Source organism: Pleurodeles waltl, chromosome 4_2, assembly GCF_031143425.1.
Source record: "Pleurodeles waltl isolate 20211129_DDA chromosome 4_2, aPleWal1.hap1.20221129, whole genome shotgun sequence".
NCBI lineage: Eukaryota > Metazoa > Chordata > Amphibia > Caudata > Salamandridae > Pleurodeles > Pleurodeles waltl.
In genome coordinates, this window is record NC_090443.1 from 668,004,588 (window position 1) to 668,023,283 (window position 18,696).

Sequence of the window (18,696 nt, forward strand, 5' to 3'; positions counted from 1 at the left end):
GGTTGAGAGTTTTCTGCATAAAAATCTACTACATGCTAGCTAAGAAACAGCCATCTGAAGTATTAATTGCTCATCCCAATGAAGCAAAAGCTGCTACTAATGCCCAAGTGCCCTGATATCTCATGGGCTGCTACATGGCAATTAGTACACGCATTCCTGAAGCACTATTGCCTTGAAACTCAAGTATATACATTTTACCCGTTCAGCCAAGCAGGACATTTTAGTTTGAGAGCACTGTTCAAACTAATTTGACAATGGACTCTGTGTGAGGGGGGCAAAGACAGGCATTGTAAAGCAACTGACATTAGAGCACCTGGGTGGTGCTTATATGCAGCCCGCTTGTCACTTCCAGAGTGGAACATTGTTGGCGCGGATCCGATGGCTCCACCTACCGGAACACAGGAGTACTGCTTTTGTGTTCTCGGATTAACTGTGACACCAGCAGCAATACTCACAACATGAGGAACCTGCAGTTAGATAGAGTATCTACCAGAAGGTAAATAATTTGTTCTTTAAGTTGCCCAAATATAATTGGAGGCAATATGTCAGAGTCTCATACAATTGGAATTTGTGACTTTGAAACTAAAGGAATTTCTGAAAGAATATATCCACATCAAATGACTAGCACTCCTGTTGTGACTTTGGTAACTTGTTAACACAAAGTCATTCTTGTCTAATGGTGGTCATCAAAGATAATGAAAATATCAATGGAAGCAAATTGATAAAGGAATTGATAAAGGTTTTTGGATGTATTCAAATTCTTACCACTTAGCCAAACACAGCCGTTGCTATATGTCCGCAGAACTTTTTTAATTCAGTCTATCTCCGATCCTGCCCTTTGATTGGTCTATACATACCATCATTACTCACCTGTTGGGTTCTGGCTTCCTCAAAAGCACGTTTTTCTTCTTCCAAACGTCGCCGGGCTTCTTCTTCAGCTTGCCTTTTCTGTTGCTCTTGTCTCTCTTTTTCTATTTCTTCAAATGTTAATTTTAACTTCCCTGGAGACACACGATCTTGTGTTTCTTTTTTGGGTATTTCATTTTCATCCTAAAAAGAATTTAGAATTGCTAATTAAACTGATTGAAATTGATCAACATGCTAGCTTTATTTATTATTAATGTGATAGTTTACCACAACAGATGAATGTCGCTTGGCTTCCCTGAAAGAACGCCTGTGTTCCTCATATCTTCTCTTTTTTTGTTCTTCAAACATTCTTTTTTCTTGCTCCTCCCTTTCTTTTTCTACATCTTCAAAATTGATCTTGATCTTGCCTGGCGCTTTGCTTTGTGATTTCACAGGAATTACTGTTTCAAGCACTGAATCATCACCCTCCTGTTTATAAAATTGTTACAATTTGATTATTTCTGAACCAGAAATGTTCTCATTTTATTTGACTACCTTGATGGTGTTGTGCTCATAGAACTCAGCTGACACATCCATAATCAGATACAGAAAATTGATTAGTTAGAAGGAAACAGCAAAACTTTAATGCACCAGTTGTTTTATTTTTTCAGGACATGAGTAATATGAAGACAGTGGTTATACGAATACACAAGATATTAATTTGCAAAGAAGTCATAGGTAAAAGAAAGAGGTGTGCAGGTTGAGTACTATAGATCAACTTCACAACGTTGATAAATCGGTAATGTTGGTGATGTAGCAGAAACTTTAGTGTTGTTCTTCATGTCACAGAAGTCATCTATATGTAACAATTTATACATTATGTTAACCAAAGTACTAATGGTTTGACTGTGTAAAGATAAACTAAGAGGCCATTTTAAATGAGCATTTTCTAGACTAGTGTTAGAAACCTTGGTGATATTGAAGTTTAGATGAATGTTTGAAGGACTAAACTGGTATTATGATGTACTTTAGCTCTAAACTAATAGTATGTATTGAAACAATAGTGAATTTCCAATGATTAATGATATTAAAATGTGTGCAAAAATAGAGAAATGCAGTTCCACATTATATTAACTGAAATATATTAATAGAGTCGTTTTGTTTCAAAGTATTGACATCTGAATGCTAATGAAGAATTATTAACGAAGAATTAACAGTTTCTGAGTTAAAATGTTTTTTATTTGATGTATTAATGTACTGTATTAATTCACTAGCATTAGTCTAAGGGAGGCCTGCTAGGCCCTGTTTTTCGTGGCTGTGCGGAAAAGTAATTTCTATAACGTGAATTATCTTTCAGACTTCGTTACCCTTGAGAAGACTAGCGTCCCATGACGGTCTTGGAAAGATGTGCTAATGCTGCAGCTTCGAGTTGTGTGATCAATTTCTATTGGATGATGCCCCTTTAATGTAAAATGGACTGTTGTCCTGAACAAATCAGATTGTCGTATGAACTTTGGTATGTCGTTGACCAGTTGGACTTTGGCCAGATTTTTCCTCTGGTGACAACTTTCAGAATCCTTGCAGATGAAGCAACCTGCATGTTAAGCCCCTTGGAGAGGTATCTCCCTCTCTGCCTTTGCTCCTTTGAGATGCCTTGCTGAAACTTAGAGATTTTCTTCCTAACCCTTGCAGAAGTCTCTTGATTGAGTTTCTGACATGCTGACACTTTCCCTTCTCACTTATTTTTTGCCAACCTTGGTTAGTAGTCTGTTGCTTGAGATTATCTTTTTCTAAATTCTTTTTACCCTTTTTGTTATTTTGTCTTTTGCTCGCATGTGTTCCTCCCCACACATGCATTTCCCTGATTCGGCTAACTGTACAGTTTCCCTTTGCCCAGCTAAATTGAACCTTTTATGATTTGAATTGGTTTAATGATTAATAGAAACAAGCACCGCTTCCTTTCTGAATCTCAGATAATCTTGTTGATGTTTTGTATTTTTCATATTGAACGTTTAGTTTTATTAAAGGTAGTTTGTCTGAACTTTTTTCATCATCTTGAGCAACCTTTGGTGATTTTGTATCTTTATAACTTTGTCTTGCAAGTAGTCTACATAGCTTTGAGCATACGTTTGTAATAAACTCCTTAACTTTATCTCTGACTGGAGTTTTCCTTGTATGGCCACATTGGTCATATTGTGTAACAATTGGTTTCTATTGAAATTTTGTTGATGGTTCTACCACATCCTCTGCAGGGTCCAATGATCTGTCAACCTCAATGAGCATTGATTCCTGTGAAGGATAAACATGCTCCAGCATTGGTAATGCTGTTTGAAAAAGTAGGGAAACATCCATGTTGACATGACATGACAAGATAACATTCTTTTCTCGAGATTTCCCAATCTGTCAATGAAGGTGGTACACGATAGTTGAGTTTGCTAAGTGCCAGTCAGTTAAATGCCAGGGCTAAAGGAGAAATGTGAATTGCTCTGTTCCTTGCAAATGTTAATTGTACTGAGTTATAACCTTGTGCCTCATTTCAGATAAATGAAAGAATCCTTCACAAATTTCTTCCTTCATGAAAACATTTAAAAACAAGCACATATATAAATGTGAAAAATCAGTACATATCTATAGAGGGATGGAGCAATGTCTCACCCTCTACTGATTTTGAGTTCAAGCTTGGCACTCAGGAACATCATTTAAGAATTGAGGAAAGTTCTCTCAAGTGTTAGAGGAAATGATAAGAGGCCATTATAGGTTTCAAAGATTACTTTACCTTTTGAGCCCCAAACAATCAGAGTTAAAAAAATCAGTGTTAACCTTCATCAGAGTGTTTAAATATTTTTATATATGTATAATTTCACGCAACATTTTCTTTCATTGACTTTAAGAGCAAGTGGAAGAGAGTGCATTGTTTTCAATCATAAAATGACATTAAGAAAAATGGAAGTGAAGTAAGATATGAAATGTGATTGTTTCATTCAAAGAAATTTCTGATTACCTCCAACTCCAAGTCACTTCCAGTACAGTTTATGTCATCAATCTATTGAATGAGAATGTCATATTGTTATGTAAAAATCTTTTTTATGTTAGATTTCAAACATGCACTTAAAATGAGCCCCCTACAGCCTGTGTCAAAAACATCTCCATTTCCAGTAACCCCTTTCTAGCATATCTTAGATTTTTAGATGTTTAGGCAATCCAACCCCAAAAATATTTACTGTTTTACAAAATGTTTTGTGCTCAACAGAGAACTGCTATGAATTAATAATGTAATTGTGTGATATCTCTTAGAACAATATAATTTCCTAGTAAAGTGCAAGCTTGCGCTCTTAATGAATAGTTTAGTCACTACGAACTTCATTATGAATAATCTCTCATTTTACAAAGAGAAAGTCACAAATAACAAATATAAATTGTAAACAATCCAATAGCGTTAAAAGACAACTGTATATTATTAGTCTTGATTTTCTATTTATGCTATCAAAGTGGCACCCCAAAACTGTTCCAGAACATTTCCTACACAGTTCCAACACAAAGTCAATAGTTGCAGAGTGCAAGTCTACACATAACTAGCCGTGATTTGTCGTATTGAAAATCATGTATTCTCAGTACCTGAAAAGATGTGTTTAATTATTTTCACATTCACTAATCTTGGGACTGCACTGGTCACGTTTGTAAATCATTATAATTTAAGTTTATTATATTAAAAAGTCAGGTTTGAAAATAACATACCATTAAAATATTAGAGGGGACGTCTCTCCTCGATCATTTTTTTACAATGAGTTTGCATATGACTCTGCAAACCCCATGTAAACCTTTGAAACTGTCTGCCTGAGGATCTATAATTTTCCGAGTGGATTGTTTCAAATTGTGAAGCTTTTATTTAACGACTTCCATTTCCAGTTTGGTGTTGTATTCAGTCATTTTGAGAGGGGAAAGAGAGATGTGACAGAATAGCGCAGTAATCAAATCATGTCAGTAGAGGGTTGGTGAGTTGATTACTTTTATTTTATAGTATTTACAAATAAGGATGCCTTTGCTCAACAGTATGTATACTAAAATATATTGCAGTTTGGATCTAAGTATTGTTTGTAAATATACCTGCTATTTTCATAGCACCAACACATGTTTGTAAAAGAATTCTATATAAAAAGACTGAGCTCTCAAAATCTGCTGAAATTGCTGTGCCTAATCTAAAGAGCTGTACTATCAAACTTTCTCAGCATTAGTGGCTCAGTGTATTAAATATAATTATTTAAACGAAAAGAGGTAAGCAATCAAAATTAAGTCTGCGAAGTGTGTGGCACTGTAATTAATTTAAACACACAGGAGACTATTTTGCAAAGAGCTCTAAGGCATTATTACCTGGAGCTGGGGTGACCATATTATAAATTTCAATGGCGCATTGGAATGTTGAGCTCTCCGTTGGAGACAGTGAAGTGCTTAAGGGCAAATAATGGCTGCTATAGGCCTTCTGCTCCACCATTTGAATGTGTGTCTTTGTGTTTCTGCCTTTTTAAGTTAGAACATTCTACCTTCTGTTGGGGAATGTTCTAATAGCCTTGTAGCCCTTTCTGCTTTGGGCTACTCTAGTTGTTAAATGCCCTTACCTTTGTTATAGGCCCTTGCCTGTGTCTGGGGCCCATAACTCGGTTCAGGACCTTTAGCAACCAGTAAAGACCTCTGGTATAAGGCTAAATTGAAGGCCTTTGAGTTCCGGTGTATCTACAGCCCACTCCAAAAAGGCTGGTGGTAAACTATTAGCTCCACACCAAGAGAATTGTAATGTGATGGTTGTGCCTAGGGCCACATGCCAGGCCAGAAAAGCTCAGCAGGCCAATGGATCCTACATTCAATGGTCTCTCACAGGTTTCAACCTCAGATTTTTTTTAGGCATCATTAGACAAATAATATCCTGGCTTCCATAGAATGGCTGTGAGCATTCCTGTGTCATTTAACTCCACCAGCAAGGGTGAGGGTCAAATGCCTCTGCCCCAAATACCCCTCTGTATTTTGCACGACTACTGGTGAAGTTGGATTGTTGATATAATCAGCAAAACCTATAAGCACATCGTTTGTGGCCATTGTTACCATTCTGTTTAGACGCAGTAGTTCATTTGTAATGGGTACAATGCTGCTTTTTTGTGCTTCGTCTGCCTTATCTGATTATGTAAGAATTATCCCTAAGTTACTTATGTTTAAAGGAAGAGTAGACCTACCATTTCTGCTTTCTTTGCCAGTTCACGCTGAATCTTCCGCCTCTCTATCAAATCTTGCTCAGCTCTGCGTTTTCTTTCCTCTTCCATTCTTTTTTTTTCTTCTTCGTGTCTTTGTTTTTCCATTACTTCAAATTTCCCTTTAACGGTTCCTGTACATGAGACAAACAATGCAATCAACTTTGTTTCCCTGCAGTTTGACATTGAATTAGAAATCGTATTTCTTAATATGCCCTACCTGTAAACTTGGGAACAAACCCCTTTTCTACTTTATTTGTCTTATTTTCCTCTTCATCATCAGAAGCAAGCAGCTCTTTCATCTGTTTAATTAAAAACAACAGTAGATTAGTACTGTTTCCAAGGAAACACAAGCAATATACATTTGCATTTTTGTAAAACATCTAACAAAGTTGTTGACTAAATAGATTTGAGACATATTCAGAAATATAAACAAAAGTGCATTGAGCCACTAAATAAATGCTAACAGCTATTGAAACATTACATAAGGGCCATCTAAAATACACTAGGCATGTTTTAGTGATTTGCTGAACCCCTGTGATTAAATGCTAATGGGTGGATTCCCATTAGGCATAATCCACAATCTTACTTTATGTATTAGTTTGCACAATAATACACCTTTAAAAAAAGATTGCACCCCGAATCTACCAGCAACTGCTGTCAGTTGTTAAATTACAGATGGTGGTGAACAATTAGCTCCTCACCATGCGCATTGTAATGTGATGGTTGTGCAGAGGGCCATATGCCAGAAAATCGCAGCAGGTCAATTGAGCCTACATTAAATGTCCCAGGCTACTTCAAAATGTTCTAAAATATTCACCTATAGAATTCTCACTGTACTTCCTCATTCCATAATGCATAACACAAACAACTCTAGGATTATTCTTTACAAAACAGACAAAATAGCATCACATTTAACAGAATTACTTTGCACATTGTGTGTGGTTTTGGAACTTTAAATAAGTACCAGAGGTGTTATAGAATATACAGTACAATAAACAACAATTTATAGATCTATGCACTATAATCAATCCTTTAACAATACGTTCTAATCAACTACATGCTAAAAACTTGACAAATCTTTGCCCATAGTGGTTTGGGGGGACAAGACTCTTGTCTATGTGCTTTGCTGCCTCATCTCTGGTACATACAACAACCAACACATAAAGAATAGGCTATAGAGAGACTATTCACTAAAGCAGTAATATCTTGTTAGGTATAACATTTTGCGAAATCTCATATCATCACTTGTAACATCGATTCCGTTGCCTCATCCAAAATATAATTTTCCATTTCCATTTTTTCTGAACAAGCAATAAAAATACAATGTATCTGTTTTTTAACAAAATAAATGTTTTAAGAAGTTATGAATTGTTTTATTTTTAGAGCATAACTAGTTAAAGGAAACATCAATATACAATGACCTCTGTTCGCCACTCCAGCAATTGAAGGCATGCATTATATGCAAGGCCACTGGAATTATGCACCATTAGGATGAACAAACTATGCACCAGGGCTGACTAACTTATGCGGGAAGAGAAGGCAAACTATGTGGTGTAATGCGGTACATCTTGTGATAGTATTACTTTATTTTACCAGTACCTTGGCAAATTTTACACCTCCTTATTACTAGACTAACACCCAAATACAGCAACAGGCAACAGTAAAGGAATCAATCAACCTTTGCAAATTGCTTTCCACTGCGTAGCAACACACGTTGAGGTTTTTTTGAGTAGCTTTTCATCCTTTCAACCTAAAAACATTGTTTTGTTACAATCTACAAATTATGCAGCACATGAATTATGTGACACCTGCAGCAAACCAATAATTATGGGGAAAATGCTCTGGCTGCCAAATCACCTAATTCCAGTGACCCTGATTATGTGAAACAACACTTTGATGGACCAGCAAATATCTCTACGGAGGACAGCTTGGAAGAGTCCTTAGATGATGAAGCAATCAAAATTTACAAGGAGAAATATGCTTGGGGTTGCTTCTGCCTAATATTCTGAAAGACGTACATGGGACTAAGTTGTACTAGGAGCCACATTGAATGGTTTGAATGATATATTTGTTCTGTATAAGAAGAAATCGAAGATTGTGTCTCCAAATTGTAAAAATACATTTATTCAAATGATTCCCATGTAGACAAAATACTGAAAACAGGCATGAGTAGCTAACAGCCATGAATTTAAGAATAGAAGGAACATTTGAACAAGTAGAAACTAAGGCATAGGAGTGTAGATTTATTATGATTTGTGCCAGTGCAAAGTGACAAAAAGTGGCTCAACATTTTGGAAGGGTTTTTACTTTCCAGTGTGGGAGTTGTTTTGCACTATTCCCAGCACAGATGGCATTTTGCACTGCTTTGCACCACTTAGTGTCAAAGCAGCTTTATAAGTTGCAAAATTGGTGGATCAACGGAAACACCCATACTTTTGATGCAAAGCTTGATCTACTAAAATAAACAGTCTGGGCTTTACTGGTGCTAACTCATAGAAATGTTTTTCTTTCTCAAAATACTTCACATATTGCATGTGTGGTGCACTGTATAGCAGACTCCAAAGCGTGGAATTTATCTAGGCATATGATTTTGTAAAAGGAAGGAATGCTTCCAGTACAAATCATATGCTAGACATCATTCACAAACCTCTGCACTGTGGTGCAAAGGTTGTGTGAGGCGGTAGAGGATGACAGCAGCAAAGGTTCATTTTTTACATCTCTCTTACCTGACAGCACTAGCTGGGTGGTTGTGAAAGACCTATTGTGCACTTAGAACCCACCAGCTGCTTACCATTTGTTGACTTTATTGTTTCTCTTATAGCTTGCTTCCTATTCAATTGTCTTCCTGGTTCCATCTTGACCATCTTGTGTTTGTCCGTCCCCTGGAGCACAGCCTCATTAATATCATTTTGCTTGACTTGGATTGCTCATAGGCTTCTCCAAACCACCTGCCACCCTTCCTGGCTCTGTGCTGTTCTCCACATCTTGCACACCTCTGACTCCCTCTCTCTTGTGTGCTTTCCCTTTCCACGTGCTCTGTGTTGTTCTCTCTCTTATCTGCGTATTGCCCCTCTTGACTGCACTCCATGTTGCTCTTTCCATCCTGTGCTGCTTTTACCTTTCTCCCCCACCTAGCTTTGCGCCCCAGCACCCTGCATTTTTTTCACCACCTGCTCCTTGATTGCCCCCCTCCCTTTTGGTCATTCACATTTTTTGGCCTTTATTCATAAAGGCCTACAGCTTTCGTTTACTGCCAGATGCTCCGCTTCAAACAAAAGCACTTTCACACACTTAAAATGTTTATTTTTATTGACCGATCTAGATAGCACCCCCCATCCAACTTATATTGATCAATGAAATGAATGGACCTGCATCATTCTCCAGTAGCATTCATGCGTAGTTATGGATTCACACGCCTACAGAATGGCACAGCAATCAACAGTGTCTGCACCATTGTGGATTTTTTTTTTTGGCCAGTGCTAAATACCATTGGCATAAAGCATTGAGCTTTTTATCAATGCTCTTGTATCTCACCAAAAAGCATTGGCAAAGTCAACAGGTCCCAAAAAAGAGAGCTATTGGCTTTGGCAATGCTTGTTAACCTCTTAGTTTCAGAGACTTTTCCACCCAGAGTGCTGAGCCCTGTTTTTGATATTTGATGTAGTGGTTTTCCCTACCTGCAGGAATTCGGGCAAGGAACAAAATGTGCTAATCGCCTGGCGAGAGCTAGAAGACAGGGAAACTCTGATTGCTCCCTCCTGGTGGGAGCAAGCAGAAGCAGCAAGCAGCAAAGTAGGTATAACTCGCACCCTTGCCACGAACTGCTAATTTCCCCACATATCACATCACTCATGACATGTTCTATGACATCATTGAAGCAGCACTGCAACATGTGAAATGACATCATTGATGACAAGACTGTGCATGGCGTGTAAGACTTACCTTGCAGCAGGAGTTATAGTTACTAGTGATAACTATAACTGGTGAATTTCAGTGTTTTTTTTGTTGTTTAAAACGTTACATTTGGCTCTGAAGTTTTCACCTAACTATAACATCACTTTGGGGGTCATTTTGACCTCGGCGGTCTTTTGAAAAGACCGCCGAGGGACCGCCGTGCTGAAGACCGCCAGTGGTGGCGGTTTTCTGCTCGGCGTATTATGACTGCTGGCAGCTTTCCGTCCTTTTTCGGACGGAGAGCCGCCAGCAGCCATACTGGCGGGCAGCGGGGAAGTGGAGGTTGCTCCACCTCCACCGCCACGTCAACAGAACACCACCCACCGAATCACGTCCTGTGATTCGGCGTGGCTGTGTTCTGTTGACGGTGTGGTGGCGGCAGAGCTGCCCCCATGGATCCCATCCCCTCCCGGAGGATCAACGGACCAGGTAAGTTGATCGTCCGTTAGGGGAGGGGGTGGGGGGGTGTTGTGTGTTGTGTGGGTGCACGGGGGTGTGCGTGTGTGCATGTAGAGGGGGTGTGTGAGTGCGTGTATGCTTGCGGGGGTGTTGTGTGTTTGGAAATGAGTGCGTGTATGTCTGTATGTATGTCTGTATGGATGTGTGCGTGTATGTCTGAATGTGGGTGTGCATGTATGACTGTGTGTGTGGCTGTTCGCATGTATGTTGATGTGTGTGCGGGTATGTGTGTTTGTGGTGCCTGCGTGCGTGTCGGCTGTGTATGTGTGATGTGATGTTGGGGTTGAGGTGGGGAGGGGGTTCCTGCCACCTTTGGGGGGTGGCAGGGGTGGTGGGGTTGTAGGGGAAGTACTTGGGTGGGGGAGACCCCTATCAGTGCCAGGGAAGGAATTCCCTGGCACTGATAGTGCTTACGACCATGGATTTCATGGCGGTTCAAAACCCCATGAAATCCATGGCAGTCAGCCGGGTCAAAATACCGCTGGCGGTTTTGTGATGACCGCTGGGCTGGAGACCCAGGTCTCCAGCCCAGCGGGCGGAACGGAGAAGTGGCGGATGACCATGGTGGTAACCGCCATGGTCACAATTGCAAACTTTTTACCGCCAGCCTGTTGGAGGTAAGACCGCCGCTTCTCCGCCATCCTCCAGGGTTGTAATGACCCCCTTTATCCTTTGATTCCTTAAGTGTCTGTGTAAATATATATATATAAATAATATAATTAGTTTAATTTCAAATTTATATTAATTTCATTTTGAAAGGATGATAGAATATTCCATATTCTAGCACATCACTTTGTCTTATTGGATGCTTTCTTTTTGTTGGCTTCAATTAAGGGCAACAGTCGTCTCACTAGATTCCACTAGCTGTACTTGCACTGCTCCCATGAATCAAGATAAGGATGCCAACTTAATTTTCAGTCACCAATTTTAAATTTCTTCACATTTACAAAATGTTTTAAAACATATATATATATATAATATACATACACATATATATATGTGTGTGTGTGTATATATATATATATATATATATATATATATATATATATATATATATATATATATATATAAGTTACTAATTTTCTAATATTGTTCAAAGTACTGAGCAAAGCGGTAGTGAGTTCAATATACAGAAAAGTCAATGTTATATTAGAAATACAGAAAATACAAATTGGAAAGATACCTAGGCCTTTGGGTGGTACAAATGATTTAGGATAATAGTGAATAAAATCAGGCCAATGGTGTTCTGGAGAAATATGCCTCTATCTAAGGAGAATCATTTCATAAAAATGGCAATGGGACCTCAGCTACTAGTTTACTTTAAGCCATGATATATCTTTTCTATCACCATTTTTGGATAAATCGCCTGTATTATAGTTTCTTTTATTTAGGAGGGACACCAAAAGACGGTAATAAATGTACCCAACAAGTGAAGGGTGGGTGATGTTGATGCCTTTACCAGCGCTTTAAGAATGTTATAGCAGTAGTGACACTGTATGGTAGAAGGCTGATGGACCCAGCTATTGGCATGGTGTATGATTATTTCAGTATCTGCTTGATAACAGCTCCTGGTGAATTTCAAAATGTATTTATTCAAGTTTCAAATCCATATACTCTTTCAGCAAAATCACATTAAAAATATTTAAGGCTTGTGTTTAACATGGTAATTCATCACTTTTGAAGAGAAACACTTGCACAGCTCTCTGGAGAAACTATAGTATGCATTCTGAGGTATCACAATTATAAACAAAAAGTGAAGCTGACTTTAACTTAATCCAGCATGAATATTTTTTAAAGTACTTGAAACTAAGCAGTTGCCAGTTTAATCAAAATATGTGAGACAGCATACCAGGATTTGGAAGAATGTTTTTAAAACTATGATTGTCCAAAACATTTCTTTATCTATTTACCATTGAATACTGTAGAATTTAAAAATAGTTGAATGTGGGACCACCATCAATTCCGCAGAGATGAAACAATTATTTCCATTTTCCTAAGTTTAAATTACTGACATATTCAAAATGTAATATATGGAGAGTATCTTATACACCTACGACATTAAAAGCTACCACATTAAAGGTTTGTTCTGTACTTTAAATCTGACATGCTGTTCAGTCCAAATCAGAGGTCAGACCATATGATTTGTAAAAGCATATACAGGTTTTGGTAAGCTGTTTTCCCAAGATTGCCAAGATACTGATTAGAAAGATCCAAACAAATGTGGAGACAATGTGCCCAGGACTTCTAGGAGTTGAAGTGGGGGTAGGTTATTGTGGAAAGATTTAGTGTTTGGTTATTAATGGATTTATCCTTAATTGACAGATAAATGAAAAAACTGCAATTCTATCAAAATGGACAAGCAATACATTTTGAAAATAATTTTCAAGTTTGAATTAATTGAGAACAGAAATGTTAAGACATCTGGGAGAAACAGGATTTATATTTAAGTAGTCAAGAGAAAATGTCACTGCTTTACATGTAGTAGGACAGTAGACAGCAGTAGGATGTTTGAATAGTGCTCTATTTTCCTTTTCAAACCAGTAATTGTACAAGTTTGCGATGTGTAATAACTGAATTTGATTGCCAAAATAATGCAATCAAGAATGAGTTTACTGTTGAAAATGATTTAACATAATTTCAGAATCAATACTTTTCTGTTTAAAACCTTTACAGATAGGGTCTACTTTACTGATTCAAACACTGTCTATTTCTCATTTTAAGTAGATCTCTGTTCTTAGTGATGTAGTAAATACTGAGTACCTGAACTAATTACAGCACTCACAGCTGTAACATATGTATGGCATCCTATATAGTTCCAGGCACATACTAGGGTTTTGCTTGTTCCTCAATTTTTAGATTAGCATTGCTGAAACTATTTCTCATTTGGCAAGAACCTTTGAGTCTGTAAGTTCATAAAACAGTGCTTAAGATTGTTATTGGTAAGTTCCCCGAGTTGACACTTTGCTATAAATTATCACTTCCTTTTTTTATCCCCTTTCAGGATCTTGAATCACCCAGTTCTTTTATTTATATTTTGAAATATCAGTATAATATTTTCATGAACAGTGCTGCTCCTTATAGCTGGCAAGAAGCTGTACATATAATACTTGCAGAAGGATTCAATTTCTGTCATTTTATTTGGAACTAATATACTTTTGAGAAACATTTGTACTAGATATACTTCTGACTTACTTTATAACAGAAATCACATTCAAAGAAAGAGCATGTCCAAATTTAGGGCATTTGAGATAGAATATGTACTGTCCAAAAGGCATATAGCCCGTTTTAAAAGCACTCAGAGGTTCAGTTATAATGGTTGTAAACTTATATGGTCATTTGCTAGATAGATGCCATTGTGTGAGACATAGAGGAGTAGAACGCATCCTTCTGGAGCAAAGAAATTCAGAGCTGTAGATATAGAACTGATAAAGTTATTTTTCCTAAAAGATCAAGACTTACAGACACAGACATCTGTGCTAGATCAATCTTACTGTCTTTACGATTTAATTTGTTGTTTGATTCTTATTAAACAGTACCTGACAGCAAAGGTTTCCTAGAGCTGACAGAACTCTTTCAAAACTCTATATTTGACTTTTCCAGTTACTGTTCACTTTTATTAGCAATCTCATAATGTCTCCATGTTTTTCCTCTGCTTCACCACCTTGGAATTGGCACAATTCACAATTACAACTTTCTCCTCAAATTACATTGCTACCTACAAAATATATTTAGCTCTCTATTGACCTATCTGCCTTTCTTTTTATCCACATACTTAGTCCCTATTTGAACTGTCTCATGATGCAGACTTTCCGAGAAGATTATTTATTGTCAGAGTTGGATTCTGACCCTCCCTGGTAGACCTAGTGAAATCTTTGGTGTTACAATGGGTGCAATATGCTCCTTTGACTCACACTTAGCTGTGGTGGTTAAAGTTTTGTTCTGAAACCCCTGAAATTAATTCCATGTATTACTTCAGACAGCAGTAGCTTAATTTGCCCTTGTGTATTCAGGTTTTCATTTTAAGATTGATATGTGCAGAAGAATCCAAACCTAATTAATACATCAACTTTAGAGGCTTTTGAATGACACTGCCATACTCTTTAAGAGCAACTCTGAAATTGCTACACTTGCTGCCAATAAAACATAGAGTGAAATGCAAAGCCATTTGTTTGATCCACAGCATTATTTCTAGTACAGCTCACAGTATCGAATCAGGATATCCGCAACCTAAGCGCCGCCGCATTCCTTGATCTTTTCTGTCTCTGCCACTTTAGGTATGCACACATTTTTCAGTACTGGTTGCAATGCTGTAGGGTCATATCCCATTCCACATCAATACCATTCTTGAGCATTTCACAAACAGAAAAGTCATAAAGACCCTACACCTTTTTCTGATTCTAAACATCCTATTACATTTGCAAGATAGCTATGCTTTAGTATGGACTAACGACACAGAGCAACTGGCTTGCTGTGCTTAATAAATTCCACATAACTTAAAATAACTGCTCCAAATCCTCTATCTTCCTTGTCACCATTTCTATATTATGTCTGTTATGTTATATTGATTTGTATAGCACACTAATCACCCAAGAGAGTATCCAGACACTTGTACAGGTGTGTTGGTGTGTGGACCCCCAATACTTATTCGAAGAGCCAGGTCTTCAGCTTCTTGCAAAATCAAGGAGTGAGAAGGAGGATCTGATGTGTCGAGTGAGTTTGTTCCCTGTCTTGGGTGTGATGTAGGTGAATGAGCGACCTCCACTTTTGCTTTTGCAGATGCAGGGAATGTGAGTGATTGATAGTGAGGCAGAGAATAGGCAGGTACTTGGTGAGTTGGTGAAAGTGTATGCTGCTGTTAAAGTATTCTGGTCCTGTGTTGTGTTGGGCTTTTTATGTGTGTCTGAGAGGTTTGAAGTGGCTGTGCTTATGAATGGGGAGCCAATGAAGCTTCCTGATGTGCGGTGTGATTTGGGATGTGTTTTACATCAGTGAGAATTTTAATGCATTTGCAAAGGTAAACCTGTATCTATAAATCATGCTTTTCTTTAATATCACATAGCCTTGTAGAATAATATAATATCAATTCATAATCGTATAAATAGACCACCTCCATTAATAACTGTTAGGTTTTGCAGTTTTTAAGACATTCATCAATCATTTTTGTAAATGTTCTTCCATTTAGAATACAGAAAGTAGTAGTAGAAAAGAAAAATGACCTCCTGTTTTCTCCTGTTCCATTCTCTTTCTCTAATATATTGTTCTTTTCTTCTCTGCTTTTCTTCAGTAGATCGCCTTTGATTCCTTTCTTCCCTTGCTTTCTGCATGACTTCAAATTTATTCTTTACCTCACCCTTGCCAAGTTTCGGCACATAGGTTTTTTGGATAGGCTTAGATGTGGAAAGCAGAATCTTTGTGGGATGCGGATAAAGAAAAAGAAGAGAAAAGAAAAGAAAGATGATACCATTTCAGGGATGCAAGAAAACAGAGGGTGTTAATAGTATGGAAATGTGAGTAAAAGGTAAAAGAAAAGAAAATAATAACTATCCATGAATTCTGTCAGTAAGCATTATTATTATCTGTATACGTCAATACAAGATTCATGAGTACAACAGTTTCTATGTCTTTTTGGGGAAAAATCTGTTGTGCCCAAAAATAAATTAACAAGTCACTGTAGTTTTCAGATAATGGGAGTGAGTGTTTACAATCACAACTTTACATAATTTTCTGTATTTATCTGTAATATATGAAAAGACGAGTATCTGACATGTCTTGACATCAATGGAACCACAGATTACAGGTACAGTTTCATATCTCCAAGAGACCTTGGGACTTTGATATAAGTCAACAAACAAACAGGTGGAAGCATGTCGTAAGCACACTATTTATCAATTCCCCTTCAACATAAGCACGTTTTTCATTTCAGTGCATTACACAGAATATCATTTTGATACTCTTTTTTTGTCTGCCATATTAGTGGGCAGAGTTTCTCTTTTGATGATGTAAAGAAGGATTCTAAGGTGTGCATAGAAGGACGGAATACACAATTTATTTTGTCTACTGAAAGTGTTCTGTTCTTTTTATCCAACAACAAGGTACACCAGCAACAATGCCATTCTGTGGAAGATCCTGCTGGAGCATTTACAGATCAAAAATACATTATTATTAACCTGCATGAGAATGATTTGTACGCCTCAACTAAACACTGCTTTAAACATGTTTTTCCTTTGAAAGTCTACATAGAGATTGTGCACTCTGTTTGAACTACTGACATAGACAAATTCTTATTTCCTTCTCTTCTTTCTTTCTTTTCTTTGTGTTTGCTTTGACCTGTGTCATGGTCATAAGTATAACATTTCCTTACGCAAATATCCGATGGTAACAACTAAAATGAGAGTGTTAAAACTCTGCTTCCTGACCATTTAACCGATAAGATGAATTACCTCAAGGCTAGATTAATCTTAAAACTGTTTCTTTATGAACAGGCACTGTTAGAAAATTGTATGGTAGTGGAAGTGAGATAATTTCAAATTGTATTGAGCTTACCTTGACTTGTTTTCTCCCTTATAGACATCAAATGGTGAGAAGAAACCAGAAGGTTCCATACTGCTTTAGATAGTAATTAAATGTATTTTGAGTTTAGAATGTTCTTTGTTGAAACTTGCAAAGTCGGCAGAAGCGGTCCTGTTCTCATGAAGACATCAGGCTCTTATTTTACAAAGCTGAAGATTATTTACCCAAGTTTTATAATTTCTTGCAGTATACAATGTTATAAAAGTGTGTCTTCAGACTAGACAGGGAGAGAACCTTTCTTTGAGAGAGAGCACTCTAACTCCAATACATTCTGACTTAGGGCCTCATTACGAGGACAGCGGTCATAGGACCACCAGCCTTGCGGTATCGGTCGGACTGCCGTGGATGTGGTGGTTTCCCCACCATGAAAAGACTGGCAGAGAACAAGTACCGGGGTCACAGGGGCATGGGCAGTGCAGGGGCCCCCCTGCCAAGCACCCTCGGAATGTGCACTAAGGGAGCCAAGTGCAATCTCGTAGCACTATTCCAGCCTGTCTGACCACAAAAGATAAAAATAAGTATAAAATGACCATTTTGTATTAGCACAGGCATATTTGAGAGGTGGGACTCTCATTCTACAGGAATAAAATTGACAAAACCACAAACTCGGCAAGAGAAATGCTTAAGATAGTTAAGTCTCCTGCTAATCCTAAAGTCTGCTCCCATTTTACACCTGATACCTAAATATTCTGTGACACCCTACCTTCAATTTCTTAAAGAAAATCAGATACATCTGTGCCTTCTTGCCACATGATGTTAGAAGCCCAGACCAGTATTTCACTTCGAAATCATATAATATGACTATCCTCACTTCTTTCCAGGAGTGCTTATAAGTAGAAGTGAATGATGTCCTTTCCATGAAATATGGTTCCACTCGTAACCCCTGTCTTCGTACGAACTTTAATACAAATTGCTAATCTGCTGGGGTGACATTTTACAGAGCTCTGTAGTACATCCATTCAGAGGTATAACATCTCTGACTACTAGAAGCATGCTCAGGTGATCCTCATTTAAAAAACAGCCACTGATCTGTTATTGCCTTCCAATTACCAGCCCATTCCCTGCTTCCTCTCACTGCTAAGATCACAGAAAAAATACTCCAGCAACTTTTTGGTTCAGACTCTGATCAAAGCCACCCAGCTTTTTGAGAAGACAATGAAGATGAAGAGGACTATTTCCCCTCACACTATGATGATGAATATTGATATCTGGACTTGGTGGAAGGAGTTAGTTGAGCACATGCCCGGAAACTTGGTTGGTGTTCCTTCCACCTACCCTGGTCCATCAACATAAGATAGTGGCTCCTTTGCCATGGTAATGAGATGAGTAGTGAAGATGTTGAAATTCCAACTTCCTACTATGGCAGTCAAAAACTAACTGATAGAGGTTTCTCAAACTCTGAATACTTACTTCCATTTAATGAAGGCAAGAGTATCTGTTCACCAGTGAACAGGTAGGCTGCCAGATGCCACAGGGTGGTGCCAGACGACCTTGATTTTTTTGATGCAGCACCTTACACCAGGGAGTTCAGTCTTCTACTAGTAGGGTGAGCCCTAGTTTCTTCTTTATGACTCCCCCAGACAGAGATTTTTTTTAAATGGAGACACTCGGAAACAGGATGCTTTGC

The 18,696-nt window shown here is 37.9% G+C and overlaps 1 protein-coding gene across 7 annotated transcripts in view; it reads right to left on the reverse strand.

The window, feature by feature from the left end:
* Positions 1-18,696, reverse strand: part of NEXN (nexilin F-actin binding protein) — a 353,325-nt gene that overhangs the window by 179,123 nt on the left and 155,506 nt on the right. For 3 of the 7 annotated variants that reach the window (XM_069232240.1, XM_069232242.1, XM_069232239.1), the window contains exons 3-8: positions 15,716-15,907; positions 6,304-6,385; positions 6,069-6,217; positions 3,848-3,889; positions 1,135-1,335; positions 871-1,050 (exon numbers count right to left, since the gene is read on the reverse strand). In XM_069232240.1, the coding sequence (XP_069088341.1) occupies positions 871-1,050; positions 1,135-1,335; positions 3,848-3,889; positions 6,069-6,217; positions 6,304-6,385; positions 15,716-15,907 (846 nt within the window). The remainder of the gene's footprint in view (positions 1-870; positions 1,051-1,134; positions 1,336-3,847; positions 3,890-6,068; positions 6,218-6,303; positions 6,386-15,715; positions 15,908-18,696) is intronic. The other 4 variants (XM_069232244.1, XM_069232243.1, XM_069232241.1 and 1 more) reach the window with 2 other exon arrangements.